The 13,153-nt window shown below is 40.7% G+C and overlaps 1 protein-coding gene across 8 annotated transcripts in view; it reads left to right on the top strand.

Moving 5' to 3' along the window:
* Nucleotides 1–6,879, top strand: part of ENOX2 (ecto-NOX disulfide-thiol exchanger 2) — a 277,973-nt gene extending 271,094 nt beyond the window's left edge. For all 8 annotated transcript variants that reach the window (XM_008972365.5, XM_034949451.3, XM_063601711.1 and 5 more), the window contains 2 exons: nt 2,693–2,778; nt 5,335–6,879. In XM_008972365.5, the coding sequence (XP_008970613.1) occupies nt 2,693–2,778; nt 5,335–5,466 (218 nt within the window). In that variant the 3' untranslated portion in view covers nt 5,467–6,879. The remainder of the gene's footprint in view (nt 1–2,692; nt 2,779–5,334) is intronic.
* Nucleotides 6,880–13,153: the final 6,274 nt, after the last annotated feature.

The following is a 13,153-nucleotide window of genomic DNA, read 5'->3' as shown; positions in this document are numbered from 1 at the left end:
TTGGCTACAAAGTCAGGGATTTCCACAATACCCACCCCAGGTTTGATAATTTGCTAGAATGGCTCACAGAACTCAGGAAAGTGCCTTACTTACTCTTACTGATTTAGCATAAAGGATACAATGGAAGAGGTGTATAGAGCAAGGTACTGGGAAGGGGTATGCGGAGTTTCTATACATTTTTGTGTGCGCATCTTGATGTGTTTGCCAACCAGAAACCTCTCTGAACCCCATCATTTCAAAGTTCTTATGGAGGCTTCATTATATAGGCATGACTGATGAAATCACTGGCTATTGGTGATTAGCTCAATCTCCAGCCACTCTCTCCTCCCTCTAATCATGCCTAAGTCTTTCTGATGGCCAGCCCCAATTCTAAAGCTATAAGGGGCCCCCAGCTACCACTCATCTTAACTCTTATCACTCCAGAAATTCCAAAGGTTTTAGGAGCTGTGTGCCCCGGGGACCACGGACAAAGACCACATGTTTATTTTTTTATTATATCACAGTGGCAGATGACTCAGGAAACTGGTGTTTTGGACACTAGTGGGCTTTGATGAGGTCCATGCTAGCATTGCTGTCTGTAAAAATTCATTCAGAGAGGCAAGATGGCACAAATGGTTAAAGAATCAGACAGACCTGGCTTCCCATCTTGACCCCACCATTTCTTCTCTGAGCTTCAGTTCCTCCATCTGCAAAATGGGCATAATGATATTACCGACCCGAAAGGGCAGTTGTGAGTATTTAGTACGATAACTCACCTAAATCACTTAGCATAGTGCCTGGCCCATAGTAAGCCCTCAGTAAGTAGAAAACATATTACACTTCACAGCACCATTCACAAATGCTGGCTAACTTTATATTCCATTTGGAGAACAGTGGCAGATTGAGGCTCTAAAATATTTAAGAGGGGCTAATCATTTAAGAGTGACTGGTCTTAGGCCACAGCAGATAATCCCAGCTGCCATCTAGGAAGCTGAGCTATACAGTAGCCCCACTCTAGTCTCAAAAGCCCTCCACACTGACTGGCTTCTGCATATTTTTAAGATATCTCTGCCTCCTTTGGTAATGGATATTATCCTCAGATTTAACACTTTGATATGTTGATAAAGATGCACAGGGGGACCTGCCATTGAATCTTCAAGATAAGTGACAACTTATTACAACTTATTAACGTCTTCCAACTCCAAGTTCTTAACAAATTGGCATGGCAACAGGGAGACCTGTCAGAGAAATGCTGGGGATACAAGGAAGCCTCTGTGAATGGATAGTCCTAGAAAAAAAGATTCTTAAAATAAGTCTTTCTTGTTTTGTTTTTTCAAGAAGGTAGTCTTGGGCTGGCAGAGAGAAAGGAAAATCTATTTTTTCAATCAGCTTTTTGGGTGTGAACCCACAAAATCGCTTAATGTTTTTAAACCTCTGGAGTTATTTCTTGGCATTTGACAGCCTTTCTTGGCCAAGACATCTAGAATTTCTTCAAACATGGAATGTCTTCTTCAGAATTTAAGTTTCTCAGCCAGAATCAGTGTTTAGAAATTCAATTTATCTAGTCGTTTAAGAATAAAGTAATGTTCTAAGTAATAGCATCCCTTTGGAACAGATTTTGAGCCCTGCCATCAGTTCCTTCTGGAACCCTTCCCCAACTTACCCCTTTGATTGAACTTCAAACTACAATTTAAACCTGTGCTAGTCTTTGTCAGCCTCTTAAAGGGACAGACAAGTTGTAGTTTAGAAACCAAATCAAATTTTGCTTTTATTTCCTGACAATTTTCAACAAACTCAATTCTGGGTCTATTTGATGCACTTAAGATCTTATGAAAGGAGGTGAACGCAAAAAAAAAAATTGAAAGAAAGAAATATTATACTTTTGAAAAATTTATTTTCCACCTGTTTCCAGAGAAAGAAATATTAAACAATTAACCTAATGGCCAGAACAATGAAGGCAGCATGTGAAGCTGCCAGCCACCCCAGAGTTAGGCTAAGTGGAAATCAGGGGCATTCCTGGAGGCTGTAAACTGCTATAAGAATTCTGTTACACAAAGAGATTCAAGGCTCTAAGCATGGAATGCTAGTGACCACTTGAGTTAGCCGTGAATGAAATGTTTGACTTTTCTTTACAGAGCTGTTCACAAAATAATACCCAAATACAATCAGCAGACTTTCTTGTGAGAGGCACAAGGTTAATCAGGAAAGTACATGATTTGTACGTTTACCACAACAGCAAGGCATTATTAACACCTAAGAGGCTAAAGTCTAATTTAAAGACTGTGAAGGAACTGCAAAAGCCCAGCACAGTGTAAATTCATTGTAAAATCCTTGAATTCAGACAGTGTTTAGCCATCACAAGTAATGAAAGTGACTCCTCAAATGCCAGCTTTTCTACATGTGATATAGCACAGTAAGAGGCAGTATGTGACTGTCTGCGTTCAAATACCAGCCCTGCCACTTACCAGCTGTGTGACCTTGGACAAGTTGCTTACACTTTTAGTGCATCTGTGTCCTCAGCTGTGAACTGGGGATGACAATACACACCTCATGGGATTATTATAAAGATTAAATGAGTAAAATACGTGTAAACTTAGAATAGTGTCCAGTATATTTCTGTTGTACATATGAGTCAGCTCTTGCTATTCACTGTCATGTGGAACCTCGAGAAATACAAGGCTCAAGTATAACCTCCATGCTCTTGTCTCTGTAGGGATTATCTCCACATTCCTTCATGTTCACCCATTTGGAGCAAGCATTGAATACATCTGTTCCTACTTGCACCGTCTTGATAATAAGGTATATGGGGGCCTAAAATGGGGATGCAAGGGGATGTGGGATTTTTTGTTAACAGGTGACCTGACTCTCCTCAAGCATAAATAGGTCATTAGTTACTGCTTTCAGGAAGTTTCCCTCACCTGCTCTCTCACTGTGATTCAGTGCAGAGCTTCCCCTTTGCAAGTGGGATGACCCACGTGTCCTGGTTTGCTGGAGACTGAAGTGTTTCCTGGGACTTGAGATTTTCGATGTTAAAACCAGGGCAGTCTCAGGCAAACTTGAATAAGTTGACCATCCTTTTTCCAACATATATCTTAGAAGACTTTTCCTCTCTTAATTTACCTATAAGCTGCAAACCAACCCATATCAGCTTTCTTACCCACCAAGCTTTTTTTTTTGAGACAGGGTCTCACTCTGTTGCCCAGGCTGGAGTGCATTTGTGAGATCACAGCTCACTGTAGCCTCAACCTCCTGGGCTCAAGTAATCCTCCCACCTCAGCCTCCTGAGTAGCGGGGACTACAGACGCATGCCACCATGCCTGGCTAATTTTTGTATTTTTTATAGCAACAGGGTTTTGCCGTGTTGCCCAGGCTGGCCTTGAACTCCTGGACTCAAGCAAGCTGCCTGCCTCGGCCTCCCAAAGTGCTGGGATTACAGGCATGAGCCACCGTACCCGGCCCCATCAAACTTTTGTCCCTGGTTTTTAGCCATTATCCAATGTTCATTTTCAAAATGGGAAGTCTTATTCCATCCACCTCTCCCACCATCACCCCTGCTATTATCTATTACAAAACAAGGGAGGCAGGTGCCAAAAAAAAAAAAGATGGAGCAATGAGCTGAGAGCCTCTGTAACACAGACTGAATATTTGCTCACAGATGATCTCATGGTCCATTTCCTTCTCTGGATGCTATCCTTTGGGGGAACTCCTAGGGCATCTGGAGCAGGGGTAAGTGCTAATTACCTAGTAAATCAAGGATGCCTCTAAGATGCAGGAGGGGACTCTTGACTCCTCAGAATGAATCAGCTCAGGGTACATTTTTTTTTTCAGAAGCAGCATTCAGTGAAATGTGCCCATAAATTGTACTGCCTATTTCATAGGATCTGGGCCTTTTGAGAAGTGCCATTGAATATAGATGCTGTCCAAAATGTTAAGTCATTTAAGCATATGTTCTCTTAACAAAGACAGTGGCCCACTTGGGAATCTTATTGTTCTAACCACATCCCAGCTGTGGTGATACATCCTCTTCAATGGCATTTGCTTTCATTCTAGCTAGCACTGCCCCCTCATTTCCCTCTGGGAAGTGATGCTATTCTGCAATTAAATAGCCCATTTGGCAGTGAAGGGGAGGATGGAATGTGAATACTAGGACCAAGTAGTCCATTGCAATGGTATGAAATTGAACTATGTGTCAGTAAAAACCATCTGCTTATTTTTTAATTTACAAAAATAATACATGCACATTATCTTAAAAATGTAAGCAGTATAGAAATCTAGTAAAGGGAAAGTGCAAGTTACCACCCACAATCCCACTGCTCAAGGATAACCACTGTTAACAGTTGGGCACATATTTCAGACCCTTTCCTGCAAGTGTGCTGTACCTATATTAAATGTATATATCTATACACATTATCTATGTTTTCTGAAATCGGGATTCAACTCTATATGATACCCTGGAATGTGCTTCATTCACTCGACTGGATACAGTCTACTGCCAGCACTGGGAAGAAGGCATAACTGCCCTGCTAGCCTAGGCCTAGCTCCGCCTTAGCAACTTCCTGCCGGAGTAGTGCCAGGGTCTCCCAAAGAGAGCCTGAGGTGATACCAACAGAATCGGGGCTCCCTCCAGCTCCAGGGATATTCACTGTGACACCAACTCTGGGTGTCTTAACAGGATCCCCTGGTGCTCTTTACCCAAGCCCTGGTGCCAAGGCTCATAGTGAGGAGGGTAACTTACTAACTCTACTAATGTGAAGATGACCACCTAAAACAAGTCCTAAAGGAGTCCACAGATTTGTTTTTGTTTTCGTATTGAGGGGTGTGTGTGTGTGTGTGTGTGTGTGTGTGTGTGTGTGTGTGTGTGTGAAAGAGAGAGAGAGAGAGAGAGAGATGGGGAGAGAAAGACAATGCAGAGAAGTATGAACACAGAGATTTCCCCCTTCCTGTTACTTCTCCATTATGAACTAACGCATTTGTGAGGGATTCTGCTCTGGTGGCAGCCATTTCTACCTTCCTCCCCTCCCAAAAGGCTCAGCAGCTTCAGTGGACCTGCACGCAGCATCACTAGCACTGAGCAGCCATCATTCAGCTTCTTACAAACCCAGGCGTTTCCACATGACTGACCCCAGCTCTTTCCAATAGCAACTCAGCAGACCCTGTCTGATGGTCACAGCAGAGGAACGCTGCTGGCTGGAAGCCACTCTGCCAACACACACAAATGCGCAAGGAGCAGGAGGAGGTTAAACGCCCCTGAAGCACACACACAGACACATCAGCATTCTAAAGTAGGCAACACTGGGAAAGAAGATTAGGAAAATAGAACTGGTTTTGAATGGAGATGTTCTCTCTGTCCCACAGATCTGCACCAGCGATGTGGAGTGTCTCATGGGTAGACTCCAGCATACCTTCAAGCAGGAAATGACTGGAGTTGGAGCCAGCCTGGAAAAGAGATGGAAATTCTGTGGCTTCGAGGGCTTGAAGCTGACCTAAATCTCTTTGCCTAACAACTTGGGATCCTGAAGATAAATATGTGTTGGACAAGCATAGAAAGTGATTTGTATTTTTAATGGTTTTCAAGTGGAAGTTCCTTTGAATTTGTCAGTTCATTCCTGGAAAATCTTTTGAGTTAAAATAAGGATCCTAGGACAGCACCTCGAACTACAGGCCCTAAAGAGAAATTGCCTCAAACCACAAGTGCTGTAACTTCCTCCCCTTTCTGTCAATTGGTTGTCTTTAAATATTGCAAAAGTCCTGATGCTAAACAGTATTTGGAGTGTTTTCAGTGTCTGTACTACTGTTGTAGACCTTGGTATTTTTTTAAACACTGTTAACTGAAATGTTTTGATGATTTGTATGTGATTTGTGTTTCTAAACTTCTCTTTACATTAATGTTGTTACTGGTGAAAGGCATGAGAGCAGCACTAAGTCCTCTGTGTAACTGCCATTGTCTTTCCAATCCCCAGTAGACCAGTAAATAAATAACACATCAGTGTCTTCTAGAAGGTGCCTGACCAGGTTCACCTTTTAAACGACAAAGCATGGTTTGTGGCTTTTTGCAAAATTACTATGAACCAAAAGTTGACAAATGTTCCAAAGTTATTTTCTCTAACATATCACATTAAAGATCTGTTTCAGAATTGTAAAAAGTACATCTAGATGTGTTTACAGAAAGCAAGTATCCAGTATGACTGGCATGTGTTCGTGCTATTCAGAATCACTTGTAAATAGTCTGCTTTTAAAGGAGGGCATGTTCAGTTTTCTGTGAATTAAAATATGCTCATGTGTGGGCACACACGCACAAACACACGCACGCACGCACACAGTGGCAGAAGGGATTTATATTAATATTCTTTCCCCTCTGGCCTTCTTACAGTCTGTTGGTCCCTTTGCTTCTGTTGTCAGTGTGTTGAATTGCAAACCGTGTACTGCTGTAAATACTATGTTTACTTCATGCTGAATGTTTGCAAAGACTTGATATAAGTATTAATAGTAATGAATCAATGAATAAATAATGAGCTAGGGTTTGTGAGGCTTTCTACAAATAGGTCAGCTCCACCTGGAGTGCGAATTGCCAGAGACACCTTGGTAGTGCCCATCGGCAAATCGCAATGGTAGCATGTGAGTGGACCATTCAGAAACTTCTGCTTGGTGGAAAGTAAACAGAGAGGATGGAGGTTTGGGGCGAATGTCCTGAGGCAGAGATGGTCTTTATTGTGTGTGGTGGTGGTTGTGGTATTTATAATAATGCAAGCATACCCTCCCTTGAGTCTCAATTGAAGATAAAAGAATGTACTGAGCAAGCAAAGCCAATGGAGAGTATTTCACAAAAATACTTTGTAAATGAGATGCCAGTAGTGTTCAAAGTTGTATTTTTAAAAGATAAATATTCCTTTTTATACCTCAGTTTTGTGTCCTGTTTTTAATGACTTACGCTCTAAGTAATCCATTAGTAGTTATCTCAGTTCCTTCCTTTGGGTTACTAGGATGTTGGAAAAAGATGCCAAGTCTGTCTTGACAACTGGAAACAGGGTTCCACAGCAGCCCATTCGTGCTGAAAACTGGCTTCCCCCTGAAGCACCCTGCTGTGGCACCAGCAGGAAGCTCGGGTTGATTTTACACTAGCTTGCTCACTGATGCATCTCTCATCAATGCTACGGAAGGCTTTGATTCATCAGTCTCGGGCTCTTGGAATACCTAATTTTAATAATATCTATGAAATCAAGGGAAACTTTCCACTTACAGTTATTTCTTGTTTAAATAAACCAAATTAATTTTTAGGGGAGAGCAGTAGGAAAAAGAGCTAATGCATGCAGGGTTTAATACCTAGGTGATGGGTTGAGGTGCAGCAAAACCACCATGGCACACGTTCACCTATGTAACAAACCTGCACATCCTGCACATGTACCCCAGAACTTACTTAAAAAATAAAAGAAAAAAAATCAAACTCCTTACCATGATATTAATACATTAAAAAAAATTTTTAAAGCAACAGCTGCCACACCTAAATACCTTACTCTCCTTCACTTAATCAACTTACATTGCAGATTGTCTGTTTCTGTTACTCCTGCCAGTTTAGTATAGGTATACTCCTCCCAGTTTGCTTGAATATACTAGTTTTTATGGTTAATTTTGTGTGGCAACTTGGCTAGGCTATAGTGCCCAGTTGCTTGGTCAAACACCAGTCTAGATATTGCTGTGAAGGTATATTTTAAATGTGATTAACATTTAAGCCAGTAGACTTTGAGTAAAACAGATTACCCATTATAATGTGGGTGGACCTCATCTGATCAGCTGAAGGCCTTAAGAGAAAAGACTGAAGTCCCCTGAGGAGGGAATTCTGCTTCGAGACTGCCTTTGGACTCAAAACTGCAACATCCAACTCCTGCCAGAACTTCCAGCCTGCCGGCCTGCCCTACAAATCTCTAACTTGCCAGCCCCCATAATTGCAAGAGCCAATTCCTTAAAATAAATAGATCTCTCTCATATATATCTATATATAGATAAGCATAGATATATAGATATGAATGTACATTATATTACACAATCAAATTGTGGCACATACCATCTCTCACAAACCTTTTCATCCATCATAGAAATCTATTAATGAAGCTGCTTTTTCCTACAAAGTCTCAGTGCTATTTATGGTTCTGTTGTTCCTCCAGAATTTTGAAATATTGCTGTTTTGTTATGTTTATGAGATACAGTAGTTAGCGTTTCTTCAATATAATAATGAATGGAAGGTTTCTTTTGTTTTACAAATGATTTTTTTATCTCCTTCCCTAGTCCTGTGACATCTCTAATTCTGACTTTATTATTACCAAGTTGCTTGTTAAATGTCTTCAATGCAAATGAAAGTTATTTTTCATAGAATATTAAAGACACATCTGCATTCAAGTTATATAGAGTTTTTTTTTAATTTTGGCCCAAAAATGTATGCTTTTCATATAAGGCAGGATAAACTGTATTATTTGAAAAGATAGCATAAATGTGTGAGAACTTTTAACTCGCCCAGTAGAACTGTGTGAGCCCTTGGGATTCTCAGCTGTCTTAGATGGTACATCATGTAGATATGGCTTCATTTTCTACCACAGTTGCTACCATCTGCTGAGCACCTATTAGGTAGTCATGATGCCCAAAGTCTCTGTCTGTGTGTCTTCAGGCGAGTCACATGGACACAACAAGAGCTTCAATTTCCTTACAGGCAAAATTAAGAAGAAATAGTACCTACCTCACAGAATGGCAGGAAAGAGTGAACAACATAGCATCTGCAAATTGCTCAACCAGTGCTTGGCCCATAGTGAGTTCTCAATAAGAGGTATGATTGTGATTCAACCAAAGTTCATGACCTTACTCACATTTTAAAAAATGTTTCTGTGGGCCAGGAGCAGTGGTTCACGCCTGTGATCCCAGCGCTTTGGGAGGCCGAGGCAAGCAGATCACTTGAGGTCAGGAGTTCGAGACCAGCCTGGCCAACATAGTGAGACCCGCCCCCCCGCCCCGTCTCTACTAAAAATACAAAAATTAGTCAGGCGTGGTGGCAGGCACCTGTAATCCAAGCTACTTGGGAGGCTGAGGCAGGAGAATCGCTTGAGGCAGAGGTTGCAGTAAGCCTAGATCACTCCACTACACTCCAATCTGGGCGACAGAGTGAGTGAGAGTCTGTCTGCAAAAAAAAAAAAAAAAAAAAGTTTTTGTATTCATACATAGAATTGTGGGACCACATCATGTTGCTGGACTTCAAGAGACGAAATTCAGCTGTTTATACATATTCTAAACATTTACTCTGTCCCAAACACTATCAGGCACAATGGGACACAAAAGGAGTATGGCTGTCCCCTGCCTTCAAAAAGCTAGAAGGGTAGCTGCGACACACTGAACTTAAGTCTTTCACCCTTTAGCCAAAGCCATAAAAGCTAATTGTGAAAATATTCAGTGCTGACTACCCATGAATTGTGTGGATAAGGTGGTAATGACCTCGTGCTCTTGACACCTGAGCTATTACTATCTATGCCCCCACCCTACCTCCAGAGTATAAGTTGCATGAGAGTATGGTTCTCGTTTTTCTTGTTTACTGCCATATCCCCAGAACCTGGTACACTGTAGGTGTTTAGTAAAGGTTTGTTACATTAGTATTTGTGTAGCATTTTAAACTACATTCAGGCCGGGCGCAGTGGTTCACGCCTGTAATCCCAGCACTTTGGGAGGCCAAGGTGGGCAGACCTCCTGAGGACAAGAGTTAGAGACCAGCCTGGCCAACATGGTGAAACCCTGTCTCTACTTAAAAAATACAAAAAGTAGCCGGGCATGGTGGTGCACACCTGTAATCCTGGCTACATGGGAGGCTGAGGCAGGAGAATCGCATGAACTTGGAAGGCAGAGGTTGCAGTGAGCCAAGATCATGCCACTGCACTCCAGCCTGGGTGACAGAGTGAGACTCTGTCTCAAAAAAATAAAAAACAAAAATAAACTACATTCATATGCACTAATAATGATAAAAGCTAACATTATTTAGTGATTCCTACTTACCAGGATATATGCATGCATGTATATACATATATATACACACACGTATATGTATATACACACATATATATATTTAATGTTTACTACAATGTGAAAAGTAAATGTATTAGCCTCCATTTCAGCTGAGACTTGGAGATGTGAAGTAACTTCCTTAATTTTTTTTTTTTTTTTTTTTTGAGACGGAGTCTTGCTGTCACCCAGGCTGTAGTGCAGTGGCGTGATCTCAGCTCACTGCAAGCTCCGCCTCCTGGGTTCACGCCATTCTCCAGCCTCAGTCTCCCGAGTAGCTGAGACTACAGGCACCCACCACCATGCCCAGCTAATTTTTTTTTTTTTGTATTTTTAGTAGAGACAGGGTTTCACCATGTTAGCCAGGATGGTCTCGATCTCCTGACCTCGTGATCCGCCTACCTCGGCCTCCCAAAGTGCTGGGATTACAGGCATGAGCCACCGTGCCCGGCCACTTGCTTAAGTTTTTAAGAGGCAGAAATGAAATTTGAATCTTGGTCTCTCCAATCACAAGCTTAAAACTTCCCACTGCTCCAATATTTTATTTAATCTTCATATCAACCTAATTGGTAATATTATTATAAACCCCATATTTTTCATTCACGTGCCATTATAGAGCACCTGATATGTGCAAGTCTTAGTCCTGGAAATTCAAAGGTGAACACAACATGTCCCCTTCCCCCAAGAGCTTATATTCTGGTAGGGGAGCCTGCTAAATGACACAGTCATGGTGCCCCAAGTCACTTTATAACACTGTCACTTCTCTGAGCCTTTTTAAAATCTTTAAAGTGAAAATCGTATATTTCCCTTGAAGTTTCATTTATGAGGTGTTGATCAATGTAAAGTGCCCAGTACTATGCCTGGCAAAGTAAGTGCTCAATAAATAGCTATAATCATTATCCAACCAATAGTCATATCAACAATGCTTTAATGACACCAGAGCTACCTTCATAGTAATGGGCCACACAATAACTTAAAAGAAAGAGACCTGCTGGCTCAGAGAAATTCAGGAGATTTTACTGAACAATGCTCCATTAGAGTTAGGTAGTGCTTGGCCCAAGCCAAACACAGTGAGGAAACTTCCTTCTACTGTCTTCTGATACAGTCTAAGTATCCTTCCAATTCTACCCACTCCCATTACAAGATAGACCACATCCCATTAACAAGAAGGCCAAGGAGGTCCTATCTCCTCTACCATTTCCCAAGATTCATAACATCATCCCAGTTTTTCAGTTTGACAGTAAGCTTTGAAGTTCTAAGCTTGCTTAAGTTTTCTATCTGGGAGGATGACCTCAAAGGCATACTAAAGCAATTAATTATTGGGGCAACAGAAGGAAAGAAAAGAATTGATTATACAAACAGGTATGCACATTCAAGGCTATAGAGCCCTATGGAGATGACATCAGATCTTGGGTGGAAATGGTATACAAGACACATTAAAGAGTGTTCTACCCAACTGCATTCACTCCAAGTCTGTTTGAATATGAATAGTCCTCTGTGGCATCAGACCTCTGAAACCTTAACTTGTTACTCTTCCTCAATAAATACCTTATATGATGCTTTAAGCTGTTTTCAAAGCAACTCCGTGCACAAGCATTATGTCATTTGATCTTCACAACACATTGTGAACTAGCAGGGGCAGATGACTTCCTCACCATTATTGCAGCTAAGGAAAACAAGTCTCAAAAGATGAAGAGCTATACCCTAGGTCGCACAGCTAAGTGGATGATGGCGCTGGGATGAGAATGTAAGATTCCTGAGTTCTCCCTATCTCTACCCCACTTCAGCTCCAGCCTCTGCCTGTTATAGCTGAGGGAATATAAATTAGGGGTTCTGAACATTTTTTGGTGCCATGAACCCATTTGTAAGTCTGGTGAAGCACATGAACTCCTTATCAGAATAACATTTTTTAAATGAATAAAATAAAATACAAAGGAAACCAACTACAGATGCTCCTTGACTTACTATGTGGTTACATCCCAATAAAACTATCGTAAGTTGAAAATGTCATAAGTCAAAAATGCATTTAATACACCTAACCTGCCAAACATCATAGCTTAGCCTAGCCTACCTTAAACATGCTCAGAACACTTTAGCCTACATTTGGGCAAAAAATTAACACAAAGCCTATTTTATAATAAAGTGTCGAATATCTCATGTAATGTGTTGAATACCATACTGAAAAGTGAAAAATGGAATCTGTTTCTGTACTGAAACAGAAAAACAGCACCAAACAGAAACCTGTATGAGTACTCAAAATACAATTTTTACTGAACATACATTGCATTCACACTATTATAAAGTTGAAAAATGTAAGTCAAACCATTGTAAGTTGGGGACCATCTGGATATTGAAATAGTATACTTCTCAAAATATTTTTAAAACATGTTTGTGATATAGTAACATATATGCTCCTTTAACACCTGAAATAGCAATATGAAACAGCAACAAGCCTAATAACCACTTCAGTTCCGAAGTAGTGATGAGCATAAACAGCTCAAGAAATCCGCAATATCATGTGATATGATAATATCTGTGATGCTGATGAAAAAGGCACAGGTACTGCTAACATCTCTGTAGATTGTAGCCTACATTTATAAGGAAAGAAAATGCCAATTTTCAGTTAGAGGTTAGTAAAAATATGAATTTAACTTTTCCATCCAAATTCACACACTAAATTCTACCTGAAGTCTCTATGTAAAGAAGCACCAATAGCAGGAAGACTGATGAAAGGTAAAGTGAGAGTTCCCAAAGTGGTACCAGGAGTAACTTCATTAAAAGCGTTAATATTTATAAATTACTTAGAATAATGCCCATCACATGGTAAGCTCTATAGAATCACTTATTAAATAAAATATATTTTAAACAATAAGATTTATAAATGATTGGCATACTAATTCTTTGCACATTTTGAAATTCTAAGTCAATGCATAAATGACAGGATATGCCTTCAAGTTTGCATTTCCATGTGAAGGAGTGACAGATGAGCTTCAATATGAGCAAGTATAAAGTACTGCATTTAGGAAAAAATGAGCCAAACACTGCTTACGAGATGTTAGGCTCCAAACCATCAGTTCTAGCACAGGAAAGGGAACTGGGCGTTGTTGACGTCCCTGAAGACATCTGCCCAATGGGCGGTTGGTAT

Source organism: Pan paniscus, chromosome X (assembly GCF_029289425.2).
Source record: "Pan paniscus chromosome X, NHGRI_mPanPan1-v2.0_pri, whole genome shotgun sequence".
NCBI classification, from domain to species: domain Eukaryota; kingdom Metazoa; phylum Chordata; class Mammalia; order Primates; family Hominidae; genus Pan; species Pan paniscus.
Note: the sequence above shows the minus strand (reverse complement) of the source record. Positions and strands in the feature narration are given on the sequence as shown.